Source organism: Amia ocellicauda, chromosome 6 (genome assembly GCF_036373705.1).
Source record: "Amia ocellicauda isolate fAmiCal2 chromosome 6, fAmiCal2.hap1, whole genome shotgun sequence".
In the NCBI taxonomy this organism is placed as follows: Eukaryota; Metazoa; Chordata; class Actinopteri; order Amiiformes; family Amiidae; genus Amia; species Amia ocellicauda.
Window position 1 is genome coordinate 28,138,162 of NC_089855.1, and position 27,534 is coordinate 28,165,695.

Consider the following 27,534-nt stretch of genomic DNA (forward strand, 5'->3'; position numbering starts at 1 on the left):
GGGGTCCCTGGGTCGAAAAGTTTGGGAACCCCTCTTCTATGGTGTCCAACATTGAACAGCCATTTTTGACCATATATGAAAAAGACCCCCATCAGCACCAGCTTTCTGTTGTAACCATAAAATGACAAATTTACTGAATACACCAAAATGTCCACATGGTTACTCTGAAGGACTTCAGGCATGAAATATGAATTGGACACATTAATTGATTACTTAATCATTTTTTATGAAAGCTTCTTTAGGTTACTTTTTTTTATTAATAATCAAATTTGAAATTATAGTTTTATGTAAATGTTTTATCAGAATCTAGATCATAATATTGACTATACTGTTTTCACACAGTAGTGAAAGTACTTACAAAACAACTGGCAGATGCTAAAAGAAAGGAAATGTATTTGTGGTTTAAAAAGATATGTAAAGAAGTTTTTAATTGAGTTCAGACCAAGAGTGACCAAAAACATTGCTGCGCAGTGAAGACCAAAAACTGTGGAATTCCTCTCCCAAGATGAAAATAACCAAATGTTGCCTGGTATGAAATATGTAAACACAAACCACTAACAAAAATGTCTGAGAACAATGCTGACTAAATCACTAACTGAGCTATATGTTCAGTATCGCCTTGGAGAGGTTAGGCCATTCTGCCTGTCTAATTGATAGCAGGTTAGGAGGCAGACATTTTAAGTTTTACATCTTACGTCAGTGACCCAGAAAAGAAAAGTGACAATAACATGCCATTCAGGATAACCAAACATGGACATGCAGTGTAACAAGCATTTTCCTTTTTTAATAGTGTGAAGAACTGCATTTCTTTCTCTGTCACTGTCTCACTGTGCTATGGTACTGTGCTATAGTTAAACCATGATACCTAGAAGAACAGGGTCTGATTAGAACCAGTTTTCACCAGCAATTTGGGCTTGATCCATCATACAACACCCCCTTATATTAAACATTACATATGCCTTAATTCTCCCCGGTTTTACTATATATGGGTCTTCCTGTGCAGTTGTAAGGCAGAAACCGAACTTACACTCACCACAGGACAGACATGTGGGCCCTGTTATCTTCCTCTCCTGTCTGGTCTGAATAAAAGTGCCTATAGTTTGTAACTTCTTTAAGACTGTTCTTGAGATCGCCTCTTGAACCTCTTCCTTGAAGCTGCTTGTAATAAAAACCTTTTGATTGGAGGTACATCTCTTTCTGGATGTTTGTGACTCTTTAAAGTGCTTATCGGTTCTGGAATTGTTGTGTTTGTACACAGATAAAACAATGTTCTTATTTTAAAGAGATGGGATCAATTTAATCTTTCAAATTCACAGGTTTTAATTAGGAGTAAAAAATCAAATCTTGTGTTACTTAAAATATTTGTGTATATGATAATGCATATGGAAATACAGTTTATCCTTGTTTAGTACTAGATACCTTTCATTTTATTTTAATAAGTATACAAAACTGATTATCTATATGGAAACTGTATAATCAAATAATTATTTAAAAAAAATTGGTTACACTGAAGGACACTTAAGGTGTAACATTTAAGAATCAAGGGGAAAAAATGCTTAAAATGGTGTTTGATAACATGATAAATATATATACAAATACAAAACCAAACATACTACTTGCTTGACTTTTTAAATACAATCCTTTTTTATTTTATGTTTGAAAACCATATCTGTCATCGGCCCATTAGCTTGGTTCTGTACCCATGTGTGTTGTTTTCCCTCATTTTCAGATAAAGCCCCTGTGTCAAAAGGTCTGCTGCTCATCCCAAGTGCTCTAGCTTTTCTACTAACAGTAGTGTTTCCACAGTACCAAACGTTTTTCATATACAACCTTCAAGCTGTTAGAGAAGAGTTACAGGTAAGTCAAATATTATTTGTTTGCTTGTTTATATTTCGGTTGTAGAATAGCTTACATTTACACATCACTCAAACTCAAAGTTCAAAATATAGTTATTTGTTGGCCTCAAAACACAGTGATGTTTTTTCTTTGCCTTATTTAAAACTCAATATAGAAAATGTTGTTTTGTTCACAATGGAGATCTCCAGGATGTTTCTATGAATGTAATGAAGCCCTTCCTGCTAAAGAGTTATTTCTGACACAAGAACATCAGACCAAGAAAAGTGGTAGCTTTTTACTTGTCTCCAATGCAGAGATGTAAGAATGCCTGTAATCACTTATTATTCTATTAGTACATTAGGGGTTATTTGTCTAGATTTTTTTAAAATGTTTTCTTGTGCGTGTTCCAGGTTTGGAGATTACTATGTGGAAGACTTATTTGCTTGGACCTGAAAGATACATTCTGCAGCAGCCTGCTTATCTACAATTTTCGGATTTTCGAAAGAAGATATGGTAGCCGGAAATTTGCTGTACGTGTGTTTCTTTATTTTCAATGCCAAGTTTAACAAATTGGGAAAGCCCACTCTGTTCGGTTAAAATCCACACTTCACTTATGCTGTATATCCCTCTTGGGCTCTGCATTATCTGAACTCCTGCTGATGAGCAGTGTAGTACTATGTATGCAATTTGTGTGAGAGGGTCAATCAATAAAATTACATGGGGAGAGTTTTATGGAATTGATTAATCTTGTTAACATTTAAACAAGGCAAAATATCTTGGTAAAAGTCATATTACTTTCCATTCCTCTTAGCTGCTGGAAGCCTCTATTATCGTGCAGATTGTAAATGAGTCATGAACGGTCTTCATGACAGGCTGTTAGAAGTCTTTTAATCAGGTTTTATGAAGTATTCGTACTGTCCTAGTACTTCAAATCAGGCATTTCATTGCAGTGAACAATAATCAACATTTGAATTCATTGCATCTGATTCATTTGAAGGAATCATAAACTTCCATTATATTTCAACGTGTCATTACATTTTAAATGCTTCAGGAAGTTTGAGCAGACATGATAAAGATTTTCAAATAAACAAACAAACACAAAAAAACATAAAGCATAAAAACTGTGCAAATCCTTAGCCGCTCCCCTGTTTACAATAGTATTTAGTGCAATGCATTGTTTGCCACCATTTTCAAGCTTCAGTTCATTTTCAGCTGAATTCTCTGAGGGACTGTCCTATAGAAAACCGAGTGTCCATTAATGGCAGACACAGACCTCAATGCTGTCCTGAGTCCTAGAGCGTGGTGTTTTTGTTCCAATAATGAAGTAAAAAAATGAACATCTATTAATTATTTCACATGGGCCCCTGCAGTGTGTATTGGGACTTTAAAAGGGGAAGAGAGAGATGGTTAACAAGAAAGCCAAATTATTATGGTCTGACTGCTTGTAATTAGGCAAATCTCTAAATAATGTAGCTTTCCTTATTGAGTGATAACATCAGCTGTACTTTTTCACCTCAGTAAGTGGAATACAGCAGAAGATTTGTTACGATGTCGTAGCAGAGGTGGGATAGTGTGTCACGTGCCTGGCTTTCTGTTCTCAGTCCTTCCTGTTGGGTGTGTGGATTCTATCCGCCCTCTTCGATGCCCTGCTGGCTGAAGCTCTGCGCTCTGTGTTTGGTGTCAAAGTGGATGTGTTGCCATCTGGACCGTAAGTTTTCTTTCTCTCACTTTTTTAATTTGCCAACAATGTCAAAAGCTCTCCACAATCAGCTATTTTACATATGTATACTTACACATGACTGGTGTAGTTATATAAGTGGAGATCGAGTAGGGTCAACCTGAGCCCCTCTCAGATCATCCCACTGTTGTTGATGTTGCTGAGCGAGCGCATGCTGCTGGTGTGCAGACTCTTCCTCCGGACACTGCGCAGGTAGTTGCGGTAGAGGATGACGCTGATGACACGGTCCTGGAACTGCTTGGACACGATGTAGTACAGGATGATGTCCAGGCAGGTGCTGAGGTTCATCAGGAAGCTGGTGAAGGCGCCCCAGGTGCTGTAGTCCTGGCCGCTGTTCTCCAGCAGAAGGAAGACGAAGCAGATGTGGAACGGCACAAAGCACACCAGCACCTGGACGATCAGCGTGATGATGATCCTGATGGACTTGTGCTTGACTTTGGGTTTGAGCTTAGAAGTGCGCCCGTGGATCAGGTTGTCCACGATGATACAGTAGCAGCCAATCATGATGAACATGGGCACCAGGAAGAAGAAGACGAGGCGGACGAAGTTCACTGGGTTGTCCTGCTTCAGGTGAATGATGTCGCGCATTTTCAGGCAGGTGGTGAAGTTGGACGCCTGGTCGGGATCGTTGTCCGCAAAGAGGAGCGGCGTCGAGCACCCCAGAGACATTATCCACACTCCCACGCACGATATGGTGGCTTTGCCGATGTTTTTCAACTCCTTGCTGTGCTTGGGCTGCACGATAGCCACATAGCGGTCCGCGCTTATTAAAGCAAAGAGCCACAGAGCAGTGCAAGGGTAGAATACAGTCAGCGCCGCTGTGATCCGGCAGAACATGTCGCCAAAAGGCCAGTAGTTGTTCCCATAGTAAACCATGCGGAACGGCAGTGTCAGTATAAAAATCAGGTCCACCAAGGCCACATTCATCATGTAGATGGTGACCGAGTTTCTCCTCTTGGTGGTCAGGCTGAAGACCCATAATGCCGTGCTGTTGACGACAATTCCAATGATGAAGATGGTGCCGTAGAACACCAGGCCTGCTATCCTGTATTCCACTGGCTCCCTTTCAGCAATCATCATCCCCATAGAAGTGTTGTTGTATGTTTCCATAATCTGCAATTTCTGTTACGACATGATGCTACAGTATAACAAGAGAATAACAACAATGAAAAGCAAGGAAATCCCAGTAAATGAATCACATTTTAAACAATTAAGAAATCATTCCATTGATACAAAGAACAAGATAATATATACAATAAGATTTCACTAGAAGAAATCCAGATACAAATCATATTGTTTGTTTAATTTCTTTTTTTTGTTTTGTGGGTGCATTAAGCTGAAACCACTGATATTGCTGTTGGTTTAGAATGTGTAGGGTGGGCAGGAAGCAGCTGCTCTTCATGCTTGCTAGATTGTACTGTACAATGTCTTCTGTAGCCAATGTGAAGAAACAAGCTGCTTAGCCCCTCAGCTGCATCTGTGCTCTTTTCTGGGCACTGCAAAAATAAAGTCTTTACAGGCTTTTTTAAAACCCCTGTTAAATTAGTCCGTGATTGTTTCTGTAAATGTGTTTAGGAGAAGTGCAGAAGGGTATTTACAAAAATGTACAAGAGGTGCACTATAAATCTAATCATCTCCAACCATTTAGTGGGGGATGAGGACTTCTCCATCTTTACATGAATATTATTAATAATAATAATAATAATAATAATAATAATAATAATATTATATTAGCAGACACCTTTCAATTGTTACAGTATATCCCATTATTTTGACATACAATTTCCCATTTACACAGCTGGGTTTTTACAATCTATATACAGTAATAAATTATAAATAAGCTTGTGCACACACACACACACACACACACACACACACACACTGTAGTAAGTACAGTATTTTAAACTAATACTGACATTGCTTATTGTGATATTGCTTATTGTGTGCTTGTCAAGGAATGTAGAAGTGACTTTTTCATTTTGAGTCAGGATTAGTAGCCATGGGACAGTGAACACAAGTGCTGTATTTTTCTGTTTGTTTTGAATAGACTCAAAAGATAAGGGGGAAACAATACTGGTCATTGTTTTTAGGTGAAAATTTGAGTGAATTGAGAATTTCAGTCAAATTAAATCAGTGAGTTTCAATGGAGGCTGGCCAAGATGTAACTCAGTTGCCCAGAGGGATATTAGAAGCATTTACATTTACCATTCCTAGCTTTCATGAAGTTTAGCTTATGACCAGAATTTTTATACTTTTTATACTATGCTATGTTTCCCCACTTAGCAATAGCTCATAATGTATGTATATGGTCTATTATACTTCCTGTTGCATTCTCAACAGGACAGTTCTCTCATTAAAGCTAAAAAATATAATTTAATAAATAGTGATGTTAAAAAAAACACCATACATTTCGTGCAGTTATCAATTAATATATTTGATTAAGTTACATGACAGAGTGTCAGCTCCTGAGCATGTGAAACACTACTGATTCATATTCATCTTATCAGTAAAACATGTGTACCACAAAAGCAGGGGAGCGTTTCTCTAAGAAACTGATTCTGTAGTCTCTGTGGCAGAAAAGAAGAAGTCAAAATTGCATTTCAAGTAATACAACTAAAAGTGAAACTTACAGTAAGAATTATACAAAGCAAGGCACTAACATTTCTACCCCATAATACAAATTAGTTGAATTCTGGTCCGTATGAACTTAAAAGTGTAATTACTACTGTTTTTCCCAATTACCCATTTATGCAGCTGCTCAAGGGTCCAACAGCAATGTCCCTAATGATGTTGTCTTTGCAGTTTATTCTAATATTACTTTGCATCACTAGTTCTACAATAAAACTATATTCATACAAAGAGATGCATCAGAACTGAGGTTAAATTAAAGTAGAAACTTTACAGTGCTGTCTTTATCTTGTACTTGTACCATTCAGGCATTGTTCTTACTACACTACTTAACTATGGTATTTAACGACAGTACCAGTACTTGAATTATTCTAATAGGAATGTTGAAAGTTGTTTTACAAGGCTTTGTTATTAAGAATCCCGATGTGAGATGCAATGTCATAGGAAGCAGGACTGGTTCTGAACTAAAAATCAAATGAGACAAACAAGCACAGACAGAATCATCCTTACCTCCGTGCCCTTTTTCAATCTTGTGCTCTTCAGTTCACATTAGGAAGGCTTGTTGAGCAATAATGTGTATGATGTGGCTTTGAAGACTGTGTTAGTAGTCTGCAGAGCAACTTGCTTTACACGTTCTGAGGAAGTGATGCAGTGCGATATTTTGAACTGCCTTTTTGCCATTGCGGCTTCTGTGAAGCCCCTGCACTTCCTCCATTTTCAACAATGACTGGTGGAACAAAACAGCCTCTTCTTCAGGGTACCTGGAATAATTTTCATGCCATGTTGGTATATTTTCTAAGGGTCATCCTTCAGAATTAGTCATTGGTTGCCACATTTTCTGTGAAGGAAAGAAAAAGTATTTCCACAGAACCCCCCCCCCCAACACACACACACACACACACACACACATCTTTCGCCCACCGCCCCTAATGCATATTAGACACTATAGTATGAAGCTGTATAAAGTCAGACACTCTTGTTTTTTGTAAACAGGAAATAAGCTGCTATTCATACATTGTTTTGCAGATTGGATTTGTGATAAATTGATACTGGTGACTATGAAAGTGGTGAAATTATTCCTTGTTTTTGAGAGTTCGTCTTAAAAAACAAAAGTGGGCTTGTTATTGAGTAGGCATTTAATGTCTGTATGTTTGAATGTGAATGTTTATATGTCTACAGTGAGGGGAAAAAAGTATTTGATCCCCTGCTGATTTTGTACGTTTGCCCACTGACAAAGAAATGATCAGTATATAATTTTAATGGTAGGTGTATTTTAACAGTGAGAGACAGAATAACAACAAAAAAATCAAGAAAAACGCATTTCAAAAAAGTTATACATTGATTTGCATGTTAATGAGGGAAATAAGTATTTGATCCCCTATCAATCAGCAAGATTTCTGGCTCCCAGGTGTCTTTTATACAGGTAATGAGCTGAGATTAGGAACACTCTCTTAAAGGGAGTGCTCCTAATCTCAGCTCGTTACCTGTATAAAAGACACCTGTCCACAGAAGCAATCAATCAATCAGATTCCAAACTCTCCACCATGGCCAAGACCAAAGAGCTGTCCAAGGATGTCAGGGACAAGATTGTAGACCTACACAAGGCTGGAATGGGCTACAAGACCATCGCCAAGCAGCTTGGTGAGAAGGTGACAACAGTTGGTGCGATTATTCGCAAATGGAAGAAACACAAAATAACTGTCAGTCTCCCTCGGTCTGGGGCTCCATGCAAGATCTCACCTCGTGGAGTTTCAATGATCATGAGAACGGTGAGGAATCAGCCCAGAACTACACGGGAGGATCTTGTTAATGATCTCAAGGCAGCTGGGACCATAGTCACCAAGAAAACAATTGGTAACACACTACGCCGTGAAGGACTGAAATCCTGCAGCGCCCGCAAGGTCCCCCTGCTCAAGAAAGCACATGTACAGGCCCGTCTGAAGTTTGCCAATGAACATCTGAATGATTCAGAGGAGAACTGGGTGAAAGTGTTGTGGTCAGATGAGACCAAAATCGAGCTCTTTGGCATCAACTCAACTCGCCGTGTTTGGAGGAGGAGGAATGACCCCAAGAACACCATCCCCACCGTCAAACAAGGAGGTGGAAACATTATGCTTTGGGGGTGTTTTTTCTGCTAAGGGGACAGGACAACTGCACCGCATCAAAGGGACAATGGACGGGGCCATGTACCGTCAAATCTTGGGTGAGAACCTCCTTCCCTCAGCCAGGGCATTGAAAATGGGTCGTGGATGGGTATTCCAGCATGACAATGACCCAAAACACACAGCCAAGGCAACAAAGGAGTGGCTCAAGAAGAAGCACATTAAGGTCCTGGAGTGGCCTAGCCAGTCTCCAGACCTTAATCCCATAGAAAATCTGTGGAGGGAGCTGAAGGTTCGAGTTGCCAAACGTCAGCCTTGAAACCTTAATGACTTGGAGAGGATCTGCAAAGAGGAGTTGGACAAAATCCCTCCTGAGATGTGTGCAAACCTGGTGGCCAACTACAAGAAACGTCTGACCTCTGTGATTGCCAACAAGGGTTTTGCCACCAAGTACTAAGTCGAAGGGGTCAAATACTTATTTCCCTCATTAACATGCAAATCAATATATAACTTTTTTGAAATGCATTTTTCTGGATTTTGTTGTTGTTATTCTGTCTCTCACTGTTAAAATACACCTACCATTAAAATGATAGACTGATCATTTCTTTGTCAGTGGGCAAACTTACAAAATCAGCAGGGGATCAAATACTTTTTTCCCTCACTGTATATGTGAATATGTTTCAAGGCAGGTTAAATATAGTGAACAAATAGAATGAAGGTGTTGCGTTTCCTGCACAAACATTGCCATATGGAAGACATTTACATTATATGTACATTATATTTGTCATATATTTGTGATATATTTATAAGTCGTTATAAATGTGATAACCATAGGCGTATTCCACAAGGGAGGGAACTGAGGAATATCCAGCAAAATAAATGTCATAAATGAGCAATATAACAAAAATATCACTCTCAGTATAAGATATAGGCAGGGTAACTATGTTGTAAAAAACACTATCATGCATGAAAATACAACCTTAGATAGAGTGAATGCACAATTCTGGCAGCTCAAAGCTAAGTAATGAATTCTGTTGTGTGACATTATTTATTAGAAAACTTTTAAATTGGGGCATTTACTAACACCCATGGCTTCCTTCACATCTAATCGAGACATTTAAATGGGATGTAGGTCAGATGATCACATGCTAGGTTACTGGAGCTTTTGTTGAGGATTGTCCCAGAGGGAAAACATTCTTATGGGCCAACCAAACTACTGACTTCCAGCAGCAACATGCATTATCTGCCTGTGTGTTCATAACACCACTGGTGTGTAGCTTTATCAAATCTGCCAAAAATTTTACCAAAGTTAATTCCCTGCTGATCTATCTGCCCTCTTAACAAAATAATATATAGTAAGGGCAAATGAGGTGGAATTTTGGAAAAACAAAAACCCAGTATAAAGGGTTAAAGCATAGATCAAATGTTACTGAATGTGTATTATGCAGGGTTGGGGTCAATTCAATTTAAATTGAAATTCATGGGCTAATTCCAACTCAAATCTTATACTTTTTTGATTTGATCAATTCCAGTTTGAATTCTTAATGATTCTTGTAATTCAAATTCATGAATTGGAATTGTGATTTTTCTAATTGGAATTGAATTGGAATTGTGAATGTTTCAATCTTTGGAATTGGAACTTAATTGGAATTAAGACATTTTAAGCTGGAATTGAATCTCATACTTCAGAATTTGAATTCGAAATGCTTTCCATGTGCCTTGTTTTAATCATTTTACCATTTATAATCCATTATGAATCCTCTGTAATGATGTATTATCTGTTCTTAAACCATTTCATTTTGTAGTAATTGTGTTTTCATCACATTTGTCAATGATTTAGATAATACAATGTTTACAAGACAATATTTTATTATTAAAATTGCAGGCAAATGCTTCTCAGCAGCTTCTCAGGTTAATTTTTCCTGGCCTCCACGCAACTGAGGAATTCCTATTATCTGAATCTCAGCCAATGAGTTCCCACTGCCTATCGATTTGGATAAACACTTTCACGATGTCAGAGATGCCTCTGGATCTTGATCACTTTGAAAACTTATGGTAAAGTGGGCAACAAAGTGATGGTAACAAAGAAGGAAACTGTTAAGGATTAAGGAATTGGTGTGGGAGAAATATCAAATTGGAATTGAGTTTGCAGATTTGATTCGAATTTGGAATTGAGTTTGCAGAATTGATCCGAATTTGGAATTGAGATTAATTGAATTGAAAAGGAATTTAGGAAAGTGTTTTGGATAATGAATTGATTTTATGGAATTTAAAGGGATAAAGAATTGAATTGGAATTTAATTAGTGTAATTGACCCCAACCCTAGTAGTATGTGTCTTTCTTTTTCCCAGTCGTGATTGGGAAAGAGGAAGAGATACTGAATGTTCTTTAGATGCTGCCATTGTGGCCTCTGGAAAAACCCGATACTAAAATAAACATAGTAACACATGGTATTGCTTCACAAGTTGAATTGAACAGAAAAGAAGAAGAAAACTTGTTTTGGTCTTCTCACTATTCTGACATTGATAAGAAATAAGTTTAAGTAGTGGCACACATCTGTTATTATTTATATCAGAGATTACAGAATGATGTGGTTAATTGTGGTTTAAATCTGTGTTTCCTCCTAGATTTTATCTAGAAGTAATGATTTCCAAAACGTGTTGTTAAAGCTTTTCTTTCTTTCTAGTCAGCTGTTTATTTGTGTGTTCTTTGCTGATGGAATGTGTCTATAAGTTGACACATTTATAATAAACAAGTTCAGTTCATTCACAAATTTACAGTTTTGGAGAACATAGGTAAGGAGCAAGCAAGATATAGAAATATGAATGCAAATTTCAGCCAGGCGATAAGTTAAATGGAACCGTCTAATCATTCCTACTTTACTAATAAGATATGACTTATATGTATATGTGGGCTATTCTGACCTAGACTCCCATAGTTCAGACAAATATTGCAAATAGTATTTGGGCTCCCAGTGACATAAAAGAACAAAAAGCATGCATATAATAATTGTACTGATATGGACACCTTCAGTGGTTTTGAAAGGATTACAGTTCTGTTGAAGAGTCTTATGGTGTGAAAGTAGAAGCCATTTCTGCAGGCCTGGGGGGGTTTACCGCCTACCCTGTCATTTCTGGTAAGAAAATAGACCACAGCTTCTAAATGGCTAGGGGTGTTTCCTGTATGCATTTTGGTTTCATTGGGAGTATGTTTTAGCTTGTCACAGTTTATAGTTTTACATATAGAAATTATACAGCTAATGATCGGCTTAATCGGTACTTAAACAGAGTAAATAAAAATAAAAAAGTTTGTTTTTACTAGTTTTGTAGAGTTTAACAGTTCCACCCTCTTAGAGATGACAATCTTCTGTGAGCGTGATACTTTCTGTCAGTGTATATTTAGTCAGTGAATTAATACTGCTGAGCTCTGTGTCGTTTGACCCATAAATAAACATTACTCTGCAAGTACAAATCTGAAGTGAACTTGTTTCTGTAAACAAAAACAAGCAAACATAATCATACTTACAATATCAGATAGAATGCACAATCAAAAATGCATTCACAGACCACTGTCTCCCTCTCATGGTGATTCACTGTAATTGGACACATTGTGAAGATAATAGTGTCATGAATGAGTCTTTTATATAGTATTGTAAATGAATGTAACACCATGTGAAGCAAGTGCTTTAAAATTAATTAAAACAAACTAAAAATCTGATATATTAATTGGTTCACATATACAATGGTAACAATGTTGGTTTTACTACTGCAAATCTGAATTTGTAATCGCATATTTGATTATTCTTCCCAGCTCTTGCAGATTATCTTGTGTGATAAGCATGAAACCGTAATGATTAAGCTAAATGCTGTGTGATTATCTAAAGAAAATCATATTTAATCAATATTTAAAAAAGTGTTTGCCTTCATGCAAATTTTGATGTGTGAAAACCTATTTTAAGAAAATAAAATAAGGCAGCAGACTAAGAGGAATTAGTAAATTTTCATGTGTACAGCTACAAGTAGTATATCTACCTGAATAAAATAAATTGTCTTTGAAAACATAAAAGGACAGCGTATGTAAATGCTATAAGTGTGTATATGCATTTTCTCTTTCCCTTGAATTATTTATCTAGATTCGGTGGATCGTGTTTGGTTTTAATAATACAAATGTGAAATATAAGCCTAGAAACATATTTATTTAGAACAATAAAAGAAGAAGGATGAAACTCTTAAATAATGTTAATGATTTAAATAATTGTGCAGATTCTTTGTCACATTGTGCCCTTAAGAGTTCAGCTTAATTTCAAAATTGATTTCAAAACTTTTTTTCTCCCTCTGCTGGTTGAAATAAAGAATTAAAATACACTATTTTTTTCCCTCTTTCTCTCTCAAATCAACAGGTGTTCTGCATATGGGTATGGAGCCCCAGAGATTACATAGTTGAAATATTAAAAAACATGAATTAGTTTGTATGGTTTATTAAATCATGGGCACAAATTACTAAACCATGCACATAAATAAATTAATTTATCCCCCCCCCCCCTTCTTCATCTCTGTGATACCATAGAATGAGGTGAAAAAATGTGTTAGTGTGGAGTCAGGAAGGAGTTCAAGTTAGTTACAATTAACTTCAGTTAAATGTAAGTAATTTTAGTTATTTATCAGCGTAAAATGAAGAAATACAATAATAATAAGTTGTATTACTAGTGATTGTAGTAGGCATCAAATATTCGTCTCTAAACCCTCCTTTTTTATGAATCCTCACAATTCAGTACATTTTTCATTATCTTCAGCTTGCTCAAATTTATGTATCAAAATTTCCTTATTATTTACTGTTGTCTAAAATTAAACATTTTTTTTAGTATTTCATTTTTTATTTTTCGTTGCTGTGAATTTTGACTCCATTCTCAAACTTTTAATTTGACAGTTTTCCTTCACTTAACTTCAATAAATTATCACCAGATCTTCAGCAGTTTGAGAAAATGTAGTGTTAGATATTTTGTGTACTATTTTTCACTTCCTGAAGCTCACTTTTCTATATCTATGTTGTGTAATGCAACTGGAGAGCTTTAACAAGATCCAAAAAATAGCTTTATGTAAACTTAAAAGAGGCTTACATTTTGTTAGCTGTGTTAAATTGCAGACACATAAAGTTGACTTATAAATCAATGTTGATTAGAAAGATACTTTGTATTGTAGTGGAAGGTATTGGGAAACAGAAGGGTCTTAAATTACATTGAAACAAAAACAGTTTTTCAGGTAGTAATTGGTAGAGATGTCAAGAGTGTGGTTGTGATGTACTATAAGATGTCTGCCAGCTCTAACGTTTTAATTGGACAAGTGTTAATATGGGCAAGGCAGATTAGGAACAGCTGCTCTACAGGAAATGGGTCAAGGGTTAGGCCTCTATATTAAGGGCCTAGTAGAATGTTCTAGATAGTGGTGCACAACTGAAACAATATAGAGGAACAAGTGTGAAACAGCTGTAACATCTGACTGTTTTCTAGGTGGGTTTAATGCAGGACAGTGGATAGCACACAAGTTTTCATTATGACAGATCTGAACTTTTTTCGTTGGTTGACTAATGATGGGTAGTTCTGTGTCTGATAGCAAATCCAGGGGATAATGGTATACTCTTGATATTAGCTGGCTGCTGCCATTCGTTTAGTTTCCAATCTGCCAGAAAGCTGTTGCTCAGCAAATGGAAAAATGTTTCCAGCTGTGGATAGATTGCAGTGTTATAGATCAAAACTAATAATCCTTCACAGTACACTATTATTTAGTTAAGCGGAGGATTTTTTTGTGTGTGACCGTGATAAGACACAAACACGTATATACTGTTTTTAAATTTTTTAAGTGTTAATAATATAGCTTTGGAACTGGGATTCAGTTGTCTGGATTTTTTTCACAATCTTTAATTACCACAACAGAGGTTTTACCATAAAAACTAATTAAAACAATTACTATAAGAGAAAAACACACAAACTAAAAAAGAGCAATATATATATAAACACAGTTAGGTCCATAAGTATTTGGACAGTGAAACAATTGTCATAATTTTGGCTCTGTACGCCACCACAATGGATTCAATATGTGTAGACTTTCATCTTTAATTTGTCGGTAGTTACATCCAAATTGAGTGAACGGTGTAGGAATTACACCCATTTTTATATGTGGTCCCCCAATTTTTAGGGGCTCAAAAGTAATTGGACAAACTGACATAATCATGAATTAAATTGTGAGTTTCAATACTTGGTTGCAAATCCTTTGTAGTCAATGACTGCCTGAAGGCTGGAACCCATAGACATCACCAGATGCTGGGTTTATTCCCTGGTGATGCTCTGCCAGGCCTGCACTGCAGCTATCTTTAGTTCCTGCTTGTTCTTTGGGCGTTTTGATTGTTGATTGTTTCCTTTCAAATCCACTGTGGTGGCATACAGAGCCAAAATGATGACAATTGTGTCCTTGTCCAAATATTTATGGACCTAACTGTATATACATTGAATTAAGAGGTTTTTCTAAAATTAGTGATCTATGGACAGTGGTTTTAATTGTATGTCTTATGGCATAAGAGCAACCACGACAAATAAGAATAGCAGCTCTCCTTAAACCGCGTGGTTATTACTCTTTACTAGTGTCGTGCATGCCAAATTTCGGCACAGCAGGCCTTATAGTTCTGGAGAAGAAGTTGCCCGTAGTGTCTAATATAGCTGCCAAACCATTGGACCCACTGTCTTCTGTTGAACAACTGTAAAAGTAGGGCAACAGTCAGTCAATAATGTGGGAAGAGTTGCAAATGTGCCCTGCAAGTGGTTTCAGAGAAGATGATTTGTGTAGCATGTGAAGCCTTCACCACACAACGCAGTATGGTGACTGCATCATGTGACCAAGACTGGTAGTTTTTGAAGACACTGAAGGTATCACAGACCTCCACAACACCGCCATGTTTTGTCAGTTTTCGAACAACTTTGAGCGTTTTAGTGGCATTTGACATTTGTGGCAGAGAAAAAAATCCAAAACGATGTCCGATACATACAATTTTTTATCAGACAATACTTGCAGAATAAAGGCTGGACCTCTATTCTGTAAGTATTGTTTGATGCATACAAAAAATAATGTTTAAAAGAAAGAAGAATAGAATCCAATTGCCCTTGTGGCCGAGCAGATGAATGATGCCAGGTGTGCTGTTCCTCTGGGGCAGCTCTGGGTGTGAAGTCTGTCCTGGGAGGCCTGTCTTAACATGTGAGAGCAACAGGGAGCACAGGATTTGAATGCAGCTCCCTGGGGCTGAAGAGGAGGGCCAGGCTGAGCAGGAGCAAGTATTCAGAAACACCACAGGGCTCATCCTCAGGCTGAGCTCAGGCCTCCAGGGCTCAGTACTCAGGGTAACTCCTTCTGTCTATTATTGAGTGGAAAGAGAGGTGGTCTGGCCTCTGGTGCTGTTTGCTCATGTAGGGAGAATACAGGAAAACTTTGAACAACTTGTAAAAGGAAGAAATAATTATAATATAATATTGTAATGAATGGAAGAATTTAAGGAGGTAATTTGGCTCATGATGTGTGTCTCTTTTTTAGCAGCCAATGCATCCCAGCATCTCATGAAGCTATTTCTTGGAGAATTTAATTGATTTAGCATGTATTGACAGTATAGCGTGGCAGTTCATTTTAGACCATAAAAAAAACCATACTTCCCTTAAAAGTAAAAGGTTCTTGCTTAATCTTTGCCATGAGTGGTGTTGAAAAATAATGTGCAACCAAACAGTGGTGACCTCTTGGTTACCCACAGTTGCGGAAGTGCAGGTCTCTTTGATGCTCAGGCTTTTCAGAAACAAGATACAAGGAAAATAAATGTATTGTTTTGGATAATAAAAAATGGTATTTGTGATCTTTAATTCCAATCAACCAGAAAGTCATTGATCTGCAAATGGGAAAATGTTTCCAGCAGTAGATAGATGGCAGTGTTGTGCTGAAATAGAGCAATACTAATAATGCTATACTCTGTATTACCGAGTTAAGACAGATTTGTGTGTGTGTGACAATGATAAGACACAAACGCATGTAGGCTGGAAGAAACAACAATACACATAAATAATACAGCTTTGGAACTGCAAGAATGAAATAGTATTTTAATAGGAATACTAATGAGTAATACTTTGATTGTAAACATGTAAGCTTGCAGAAGACCCTTTCAGTTGCATGTAGGAAGTTTTTTTTTTTTTTTTAGGAAATACAATAAATCCATTGAATGAAGAGGGTTTTCTAAAATTAGTGGTCTATAGACAGTTGTTTTAATTGTATAAGTCTTCTGGCATAACCACCACAAATAATAATGATAATAATATTAATAATATTTGTATTAGCAGTAACAGTAATAGTAGATTTAGTAGTAATTATTTAGTCAGAGACACCTTTTGCAAGGCACAAAATATATTTTCTGATGATCAGAAATGCGGTATTTCAAGCTGGACCTCTGTTGTGCAAGTATTGTCTGATGCATAAAAAATAAATGTTCAAAAGAAATTAAAATAGAATTCAGTTGCCCTTGTGGCCGAGCAGATGAATGATGCCAGGTGTGCTGTTCCTCTGGGGCAGCTCTGGGTGTGAAGTCTGTCCTGGGAGGCCTGTCTTAACATGTGAGAGCAACAGGGAGCACAGGATTTGAATGCAGCTCCCTGGGGCTGAAGAGGAGGGCCAGGCTGAGCAGGAGCAAGTATTCAGAAACACCACAGGGCTCATCCTCAGGCTGAGCTCAGGCCTCCAGGGCTCAGTACGTCTGTCTAGGATTGATTGGAGAATGGTGGTCTGGCTAGTAGTTCCTCTGGTGCTGTTGTCTCATGTAGGGAGAATACAATAAAAACTTGTAAAAAATAAATTAGAACAGTAATATATAATTGTAGTGAATGGAAGAAACTAAGGAAGTAATTTCGCTCATGATGTGCGTTTCTTTGTTAGCAGCCAATGCATCCCAGCATCTCATGAAGCTATTTCTTGCAGAATGTCATGGATTTAGCATCAATTGACAGTACATTCGGCACTTGAACTTAAGCAGAGTATGCCTTAATCCAGAGCAAGTTATTAAGATCTAATTGTAATACAAAGACAATATAGTGTTTGCACACATGTACATGTGCATATAAATCAGATTAATCACCAGTGCATTGGGTTTCAACTGTTAGTTGCAACAAAAACCTAAAATTATAAATTTGTTTGCGGTACCAGAAGCACAAAAATAGACAGAAATCAGTAGGAAAATATTGTAATGCATGTAAGGCAAGCAACTCTAAAAAAGAACCTGGGATGTAGTACAGAATAATGTACTATCAAAGTAAACACCCCTTCTCGGCAAAGCAAATGAAAATACAGTCTACTAAAAATAGCTTAGACGACTTCACAAAACAAACTATTTCCTCTAAATTGTTTTAATTTCACTCATTCATTCAGTCATATCTAGCCATATGTCCCCAAATAAACTGATGAATTTCACTATCTCACATCTTTATAGAAAAAAAGTAGGCCTATAGGTTAATAATGAGTTATAATGAAAAAGTGTAGCTGGTAAAGTTTTTTTTTTTTTTTCTTCAACTAAGTATGATCATTTAATATTGTTTTTGTATTGAAGTAGGGTGTGTCATGTAGGCTTCCTTTAAAAGTAAAAGGTTCTTGCTTAAGAATATGTTTTTTTTGGTATGTGACAGGCTCTTACATAATTTTTACCATTGTAACCATAAGTGGGATGACGAAATAATGTGCAACTATCAGTGGCAACCTCTTGGTTTCTCATTAGTTGCAAGAACACAGGTCTCTTTAATGCTCAGGCTTTTCAGAAATAAATAATATATTTTTTTTTTGGTTATGGTAATTGTAATTCCATCATAATAGAGTAACTCCCAAGTACAGAATATTTGCTTTTTCACTCCTATTACATACAAAAGGTACACAAATAAGAATATGAAGACTATTTTGGAAATGCTTGCATGAAAGACTATGCATCAAAACCTTATTTAAAAGCCCCCACCGCCTCAAAACACAAAAAATGCTGATTTCAGAGATAACTGCCTTGCAATCTTATTCTTAAGGGCTTAACTACCAGACTCTGAGTTCTGAAATCACTCATGTGGAGGTTGTGCAGTTTTCACTGAATGTTTGCAGATGACCCACTTATTATATCTCCTATTAAATTTGGGTTTGAATCTATAATTTAGTGCAGTAACCCTGTTTGTTTCATAATTCCCTCTGAGTTGGCAGAGCTGTTTTATTACAGTTCTTTGCTTACATACTCTTATGTAGGCCTACCTTTTCACAAGTCTAAGTCATTGCTATATTTTGTTAATAACCAAGCCCCATCATCCTTAATCCTGTTTCGTTCCTTCATAAGAATTCCCCTCACTAGCAATAAGAGGGAGTGCTTTCAGTTAAAACAAATATTTATATGGTACAGTAGACGGTGGCTTATACAGTGCTTAGAAAGTCTACACACTCCTGGTCGTTTTTGACATTTTGTAGTCAGTGCCTCAGAATTTCAAACATGTGAATTAGGACTTTTTCTACTTATTTACACACCATACTATACACTGTTAATTGGAAAAAACTTGTTATTGTTAAACAAAATATTAAAAATACAAAACTGAAATATCATAATTGTATAAGTCTCCATCCCCCTGAGTTAATACTTGGTGGAAGCTCCTTTAGAAGCAATTACAGCTGTGTGTCTGTTTGGATAGGTCTCTACCAACTTTGCACACCTAGATTTGGCAATATTTGACCAAAAAAACTGTTCAAGCCCTGTCAAGTTCCTGTGGGAGTGTTGATGGACAGCAATCTTCAAGTCATGCCACATGTTTTCAGTTGGATTTAGATCAGGACTCTAACTGGGCTGCTCAATGACATTTACCTATTTGTTCCATAGCCATTCCAGTTTAGGCTGTGTATTCAGCAGTAATGCTGAAAGGTGAACTTCCGTCCACTTGTAGATAAGTAAAAAAAAAAAAACAATCTTAGTGCATTTTAATTCCAGGCTGTACGGCAACAAATGGTGAACATTTAGATATGGGGTATAGACTTTCTATAGGCTCTGTATAACTCCACATTCGAGAATTTGTTCTAACCTTGTCTCATATTAATATTCAGTTTTTTTATTTTTTTATTTGGTCCTGTGGAATGGAATTTGAGGTGTATACACACACACACATGCAATACATCCATCCATCCATCCGTATACATATATATAGTCTATATATAGTGCCCTTTCACCCTCACTCTATTCTACCATTCCATATTTTGTGAGCCTTTACTTTCCAAATCTGTTTTGATCTACCATCTAACATCACTTTCCTAGGGTAGGAGAGATTTGTAAGGGTTATCAAAGACAGGTGATAAGGCTCTTTATTGAAGATACTCCTTTCACATTTTCAACATTAACAATTCATGTCAATGAATGTCAAACAATACAAGCAGCACTAGTCCTTAGCTGAACTGTTTTAATGAAACTATCACAGTTTTGGTGTGTATGGATCATGATAGTTTCTCCACCTCGCTATGCATCTCCTGCATTCTGTACAGTGTGCACAGCATCATACAATTAACGAATCATATTTTAATCTTAGTTACCAAGACAAATAGAATACACTGTTGCCAAGACACAAGTTCCAGTTTGCCGTTTCAGAAGCTACCAAGTGAAACTCACCTGGACAGTTCGAACAAACGTTAAAAGTTGTGGTTACAGCTTGTATGCCAATGCAACTCCCATCCTTTGCTGATTTGTTCCTGGGCAAACCTGTATTTACTTTCAGTTTGGAAAGTACAGGATGTGACAGTAATGTTTCAATTATACTTAAAAAAATTATAATGCCACATAGCATGATTGCAAATGTTTTAACTTCATAGCTCAGCAGGGTTCATATTTATTTCAACAGGAAATGCATGTGCTTAAGGAGTTTAGAACAAACAACTTTTAAATTATGTTCAAATGAAGAAAATATATATGTAAAATAGCTGCAATAAGCAATTTTGTTCACTGTCAATTAATTATGCACAACCATATATTTACAAAACAATATATAATATATACATTTATTAGAAAAAAGACACTAGTTCCAATTACAGTAAAATGGAAACATTCAGTAGCATGCTTTTAACGGCACCAGTATGAATGCCCATTAATTCTATTACATACTAATGTGTGTCAGTGTAAGGCTACCATATCCAGCATCAGGTACACATTGATTCCGAGGCTGCGGATGTCACTGTATAAATGTATAATAAACACAATTTACACATTTGAAAAGTCTTTATATATGAGAACAATCTCTTTTTATACTAAAATGCAATTAAACACAATTATCAGGTCTATGGCAGGTCTATTCTAGCTTAGGAAGAATGTATAAATTACATTTTCACGTTTTACAAAATCATTCAATATAGTATATGATGGCATTAAAAAATAGACTTTATGAAGGAATAACACATTTTAGTTGATTTATAACCATGCAAGATAAAGTATTGGCAGAAACATTTTGTAATATAATTCTTACTTCATTCATGGGAACACTTAGTTCCTCTAAAACGTCTGTATTAATCCAGAGCATTGTTTGAGTAAATTATGTATCTAGGTCAATTAAACACAATTTGGAGTGAAGGCATTTTTTTAAATTGTAGCAACAATTTACCAGTCTTGGCCTGGAAACTCAGTGTATGATGGTTACAAGTATTTAAAACGACTCACTCTTTTGCAACTGTTGCAACATAATTCTTGTCACAGCATTGTTTTGCATTAGTACGTTTCAAGGAATACTTGAATCGTAACTGTTTTCGTTCTGTGACCAGGATGATTCAGTGCTAACATGCTAATCTGTTATCTAAGTGCTAAAGTGGCTGGTCCCCTGGTAGAAGAGCTAAGAAAAGTGTTCACTTTTTTATTTGGTTATTTCCTCTTTAATTATTACTAGTTTTATTTACACATTTATTATTTGAGAAAATAGAAAAATTAACCACACTCACCCATATCTCTTCAATGTTGAGAAATGTTTTGCTGAGAATCTTACAATCTTATCAGAAGTGCAAAACATCCTCTTAGAAGAGTGGAGTGAAATGACATGTGCAACTAAATGTCTCAAGATCTGAAACTGGCCAATGAATTCACATTCACTGAACTTTACACAGTATGAAAGTTAGATTGAAATGTTTTCAACACAAACCAGATATAACTCTGAGAATAAGTATTTGTCACGTCTGTTCTATAATCCATTGATAGATCTTCTCTCTAGAAAAGTCAATCTCATGTGCATCCTGTGTTTTTGTGCATGTTATTTAACCCTTGCATAGATTCATAAAAAAAAGTTTTTTGAGAACACTGATAGACTGCCCAAGACAACTCTGTAGGCTCTGTCCTTCCCAAATATAATATATATATTTTTTTTCCTCACCCATATCCAGGAGTTTTGGATTGAATCACTGTGATGTGAATGGCTTACTCTGTACAGTTTAAATTGTGCTCAGCTCCCACTTCAGTGTGGCCAGTCAATGTGGTCAGTGTTTGTTTTTGTTACTGTTTAAGTGCATTGAAACTTTGTTGTGCTCGATGATATCTCTTGAGGAACAATCCGGAGAAGTCCTGACCACACTGGAGAATGACACACTGACCTGCCGTTTCATCAGCTTCATGATTTTCCTTTTGTAGCCTTTGCAGGCAAAGAAATAAATAAAAGGGTCCATGCAGCTGTTGAAGTTCATCAGACACACTGTGAAATGCAGGGACACCTGAAATCTGTGCAGCTCGGAGCAGTCGGGCGTATACAGCAGTTTCTTAACCATGAACTGTAAGATGTCAATGTGGTAGGGACTGAAGCAGACCACAAACACCAGGATGACGAAAAAGATCACACTGATGGCCTTTTTATTCCTTCCAGATTTCTCGGTGAGGTGGTTTTGCTTGGCTGTGGAATAAAGCTTCCAGCATAATCCAGAATAGCAGACTAATATGGTTACCACTGGGATAACATATCCTAAAAACACAGCGCCTATCAGCATAAAAGGCAGGTTAGGCAGGTTTTCGAAATTTGGGTATTCCATGCAGGTTGTGTGTCCGCCTGCTTCTAGTTTCGTCATGGGCATGGTGAGCAAAGGAAGCGTCTGAACCAGTACGATGAGCCACACGATGATGCAGATGTACTTGACATTTTGAACTTTGCGGAAGCGGCTGTAGCGCAGGGGCAGCACCACGGCGATGAAGCGGTCCACACTCAGGCAGGTCATGAAGTTCACCCCGGCATAGGTGTTGATGTAGAAGATAAGGGCAATGACTCTGCACAGCGCTTCCCCCATGATCCAGTCGAAGCCCCGGGCATAGTAGACAATGCGCAGGGGCAGGGACAGGGTGAAGAGGATGTCAGAGATGACAAGGTTGGTGGAGTAGAGGGTGGTGGAGTTAATCTTCTTCAGGTTAGGCCTGATAACGTGAAGGGCTAGGGCATTGCCCAGTAGGCCCACGATGAAGACGATGGAGTAGTGCAGTGGCATGAGGATCTTGGCAGTACCGCGGTGGTCATACAGGTTGGTACAGGTCTCATTGCTCATGTTGCTGCTCAACTCCATTTGTTTCAGCAATGCAGGGTTTTGCATCTGGGTTGGAAATAACAAACACAGCACTTTGTTAATAATTTAGACATGCAGAATTCTGGAATATAAACTCAAGCCAATACACGTTTGGTGAGCAGAGGTTGTCCAGAGGTAGACATGCCAAGAAAATGCCTCACAGGACCATTATACACAGCAGACCTGTGTCTCCATAGTGTGAATGAGTATTTTGAGTCAGGAGATCAATCAAATTTTGTATTCGACGTTGTGAGTGAGCTTCTTTATCCTTCTTATTTAAACAGCATTATATTGGCAGAACTGTGGAAAGCACTGCTGTCACATGCAAACAAACCACAAATAATGATGACGATAATTGTTCCCTGGAAATCCCATTAATATAAAAGGATGTGAAAATGTTTTCCTTGTTTTTTCTTAGAATTTGGAAAGGGTGACTCATTGTGGTAAAATCAGTCACATGCCTAGTGTGGAATTAGAAGCATGAAATTCAGTTTAATACAGTGAAATATCTTTGCATGTTATTCTTTATCAACTTTATCAATTTAAATGTGTAGGTATGTGGCAGAAATCCCTCTTCTATAAATCTATAAATCAGTGTATTACTATAATTAGAATTGTATTAGGACTTTTCATTCAACAATCTGAGTGTCGAGTATGTGGTTAGGCTTGAAGCGCCATCTCTGTAGCACACTCAATCACAAAATAAACCCACTACACTAACAGACTTGTCCTCAAGCGTGGGGGGGGTGCCCATTCACTCTTGAAAGTGTAGTGCAGTGATGTCACTAGAACAATCTCATGTGTGCAGTGTGTTCCTTAGCATGCATTATGATAGATCAGCTGTTAACCCCTCACAATTAAATGTACCATCTAATATAGATGCCACAGAAAACCACCATGATTTCTGTGTGTCATGTACACAGACCATATGAAGATCCCACTATACCCCAAATGGTATGTTGAAAGGGCAACACCTCCATGGAAACCACATCAACAAAACCACCAGGAAGTAATGGTGGAAGGCAAACCAGCAAGACAGTCTTCTGCATACAAACCTAGTCATCAGCCATTGAAAACACTGACTTGTACCAAGCAATTAAAAAAAAAAATGTATGTGTTTACAATTATGTAATTTTTAACTATCACTTTCTCAAAATGCAAGTGTTACAGATCTATAAATCAACAGGCAGTAAACAAATGTGAGAGGTCTTTCCCAACCACACACACTGATCTAGCACTGTGCTTCACAATCAATAAAAAAAAGCTGGGCATACAGTGGAGGAAAAAAGTATTTGATCCCCTGCTGATTTTGTAAGTTTGCCCACTGACAAAGAAATGATCAGTCTATAATTTTAATGGTAGGTGTATTTTAACAGTTAGAGACAGAATAACAACAAAAAAATCCAGAAAAACGCATTTCAAAAAAGTTATACATTGATTTGCATGTTAATGAGGGAAATAAGTATTTGACCCCTTCGACTTAGTACTTGGTGGCAAAACCCTTGTTGGCAATCACAGAGGTCAGACGTTTCTTGTAGTTGGCCACCAGGTTTGCACACATCTCAGGAGGGATTTTGTCCCACTCCTCTTTGCAGATCCTCTGCAAGTCATTAAGGTTTCGAGGCTGACGTTTGGCAACTCGAACCTTCAGCTCCCTCCACAGATTTTCTATGGGATTAAGGTCTGGAGACTGGCTAGGCCACTCCAGGACCTTAATGTGCTTCTTCTTGAGCCACTCCTTTGTTGCCTTGGCTGTGTGTTTTGGGTCATTGTCATGCTGGAATACCCATCCACGACCCATTTTCAATGCCCTGGCTGAGGGAAGGAGGTTCTCACCCAAGATTTGACGGTACATGGCCCCGTCCATCGTCCCTTTGATGCGGTGCAGTTGTCCTGTCCCCTTAGCAGAAAAACACCCCCAAAGCATAATGTTTCCACCTCCATGTTTGACGGTGGGGATGGTGTTCTTGGGGTCATTCCTCCTCCTCCAAACATGGCGAGTTGAGTTGATGCCAAAGAGCTCGATTTTGGTCTCATCTGACCACAACACTTTCACCCAGTTCTCCTCTGAACCATTCAGATGTTCATTGGCAAACTTCAGACGGGCCTGTACATGTGCTTTCTTGAGCAGGGGGACCTTGCGGGCGCTGCAGGATTTCAGTCCTTCACGGCGTAGTGTGTTACCAATTGTTTTCTTGGTGACTATGGTCCCAGCTGCCTTGAGATCATTAACAAGATCCTCCCATGTAGTTCTGGGCTGATTCCTCAACGTTCTCATGATCATTGAAACTCCACGAGGTGAGATCTTGCATGGAGCCCCAGACCGAGGGAGACTGACAGTTATTTTGTGTTTCTTCCATTTGCGAATAATCGCACCAACTGTTGTCACCTTCTCACCAAGCTGCTTGGCGATGGCCTTGTAGCCCATTCCAGCCTTGTGTAGGTCTACAATCTTGTCCCTGACATCCTTGGACAGCTCTTTGGTCTTGGCCATGGTGGAGAGTTTGGAATCTGATTGATTGATTTGCTTCTGTGGACAGGTGTCTTTTATACAGGTAACGAGCTGAGATTAGGAGCACTCCCTTTAAGAGAGTACTCCTAATCTCAGCTCATTACCTGTATAAAAGACACCTGGGAGCCAGAAATCTTGCTGATTGATAGGGGATCAAATACTTATTTCCCTCATTAACATGCAAATCAATTTATAACTTTTTTGAAATGTGTTTTTTTGGATTTTTTTGTTGTTATTCTGTCTCTCACTGTTAAAATACACCTACCATTAAAATTATAGACTGATAATTTCTTTGTCAGTGGGCAAACATACAAAATCAGCAGGGGATCACACCCTACATGGTCCTGAAAAGCCAATAAATAAGCAAATAATACAAACTCACATTTTGTGTTGTTTCATACCGCTTATTTTGTTTCGAATAAGTTGAATAATACCACAGATTCTAATGATAAGAAAATGGACACAGACCATACAAATAATATCCCAAAAGATACAGTGAATTTAACAGACAATCTTAAGTCATTGTATTTGTCCATGGTAGTTTGTCTATATTCTATTTGTTCTATATATTTATCTATACATTAGAGCAAGTTGACATTCTGAGAGGCATCAAAGCATGGAAAACCTGTAACAGTCCCCATCACTCACAGACCAGGGAATCTTACTCACTCATCCCTTTCCTGTAGAAAATACTGTTATTGTAATCATTCTCATAGGAAGAACAGATACCATTGTTCTCCTCTTCCCCCCAGTTCTCTTTAAATATATTAACCAGCACATCTACGTATTTTCTTTATAAATCTATTTCATGGGACAGTTTTGTACAAAGAAATACTACACAAGGGAAGTGTGTTTTGAAAGTATGCATCTTTAAGCTTTTTGTTCAATGCCAACATTTTCCACTAAAGTTTGTTGGTTCTCTTATCCATATATAACATTGTAAATAGTATAAATATGGACAAGAATAGAAAATATCAACATCCTTAACTAGGGTACACTTTCTTTCTTTTTTTTTGGTTTCCTCTGTGAAGATGCACCAATTGTTTTAATTGTAATACATATTATTATATTTATTTCTTGAAGTAATGCATTTTTAAAAACTAAAATTCAAATAAGAATAAGAAGTAAAAAACAAAAATGAAGAACATTAGGATCTGAAAATGAAAGCGCAATGTGCACAATGAAATCTACTTTGATGTTTAATTGTTTCTGTTCCACCGTTGCTGTTCAGACATTGACTATTTCAATCTCAATCACATTTTTAGGTAGTAGTGCTTCTGTAATTAAGCTGTAGTATATTATGCCTCTACCATAAATTGTTTGAACTTCAGCATTCTTTCAGTTCACACTTTTCTCTCTAATAGAAAAAGTAAATTAAATGTGTGCAGTACTTACATAATAAGTGAATGGTTACTCTTCAGAAAGTCTAGAGATGGTGTACTTGTTTCTATGTCTCCTTCCACATGGCACAAGAGAATATTAATAACTCCGTTAAGGCTCCGTGACCATGTTTCATCTGCAGAGAGCGTATGGCAAAAGCAGAAGTGTGACAAAACTAACCATGGCAATACTTCATTTCCTGTATTGTAGATCCAGTCGTCATGCCATGCCCCTGTGTGTTTATACTACCTTGATGGGAAGAGACAATTTTTTTCATTATTTTTGTTTATTTTTTTAGTGCTAAGGATTGAGCTACTTTTTCTTCCTGCTTAATAGTTTTTCCTAAGAAAATAAAAACTAGATCTACCACTAAGTTGTTTAGTGGTGTTAAACCAACTGCATTTGTGTTATCTTTTTATTTTTATTTTTTATTTATCTATTGTAACCACAAGTGTATTATCAGCAGTTCTGAGTTGCTGATCCACTGTTGAAACAAACACACTATATAACATAAGAGAATGAAAGGGTACGGAAATAAACAGAATTAACATTTTGTCTACAGAATTTGTGGCATTTAGTAACTTTAGTTTGTACTTATCACTATCCCAAAGCAGGCAAACTTATTATTATATTTGTTACTGTTATTAATTATTGGTATTGTTAATAATCTGTATTATTTCTAAGATGATGAGATAATTTTAGCATTTTAGCAAGTCTGATCAAAGACTCACAAATTTTACATTACAGGAG

General features: G+C 37.2%; 3 protein-coding genes across 5 annotated transcripts in view; 1 reads left to right on the forward strand and 2 right to left on the reverse strand.

Annotated features, from left to right (window-relative positions):
* Positions 1-27,534, forward strand: part of ubac2 (UBA domain containing 2) — a 72,171-nt gene that overhangs the window by 2,844 nt on the left and 41,793 nt on the right. Inside the window, exons 2-4 of the mRNA XM_066706757.1 lie at positions 1,730-1,857; positions 2,247-2,366; positions 3,438-3,544. Of these exons, the coding sequence (XP_066562854.1) occupies positions 1,730-1,857; positions 2,247-2,366; positions 3,438-3,544 (355 nt within the window). The remainder of the gene's footprint in view (positions 1-1,729; positions 1,858-2,246; positions 2,367-3,437; positions 3,545-27,534) is intronic.
* On the reverse strand, positions 2,361-7,317 carry gpr18 (G protein-coupled receptor 18). Its single transcript, XM_066706758.1, has 2 exons — positions 6,713-7,317; positions 2,361-4,712 (listed from the first exon to the last, which is right to left on the reverse strand). Exon 2 carries the CDS (start codon positions 4,682-4,684, stop codon positions 3,686-3,688), a length of 999 nt encoding a protein of 332 aa, XP_066562855.1. The 5' UTR covers positions 4,685-4,712; positions 6,713-7,317; the 3' UTR covers positions 2,361-3,685.
* On the reverse strand, positions 16,410-27,134 carry gpr183a (G protein-coupled receptor 183a). Of its 3 annotated transcripts, XR_010816987.1 has the most exons (4): positions 26,800-27,134; positions 19,987-22,919; positions 19,195-19,266; positions 16,410-17,134 (listed from the first exon to the last, which is right to left on the reverse strand). XR_010816987.1 is itself a non-coding variant. In XM_066706756.1 (2 exons), exon 2 carries the CDS (start codon positions 22,917-22,919, stop codon positions 21,828-21,830), a length of 1,092 nt encoding a protein of 363 aa, XP_066562853.1. In that variant the 5' UTR covers positions 26,800-27,134; the 3' UTR covers positions 19,669-21,827. The 3 variants fall into 3 exon arrangements, 1 of the variants encoding a protein (XP_066562853.1); XR_010816988.1 differs by lacking the exons at positions 16,410-17,134; positions 19,195-19,266 and having other exon boundaries at positions 19,669-20,085; positions 21,300-22,919; XM_066706756.1 differs by lacking the exons at positions 16,410-17,134; positions 19,195-19,266 and having other exon boundaries at positions 19,669-22,919.

Excerpts from the sequence above, each read along its gene's own strand:
- gpr18 (XM_066706758.1), bottom strand. The coding sequence starts at position 4,684 with ATGGAAACATACAACAACACTTCTATGGGGATGATGATTGCTGAAAGG.
- gpr183a (XM_066706756.1), bottom strand. The coding sequence starts at position 22,919 with ATGCAAAACCCTGCATTGCTGAAACAAATGGAGTTGAGCAGCAACATG.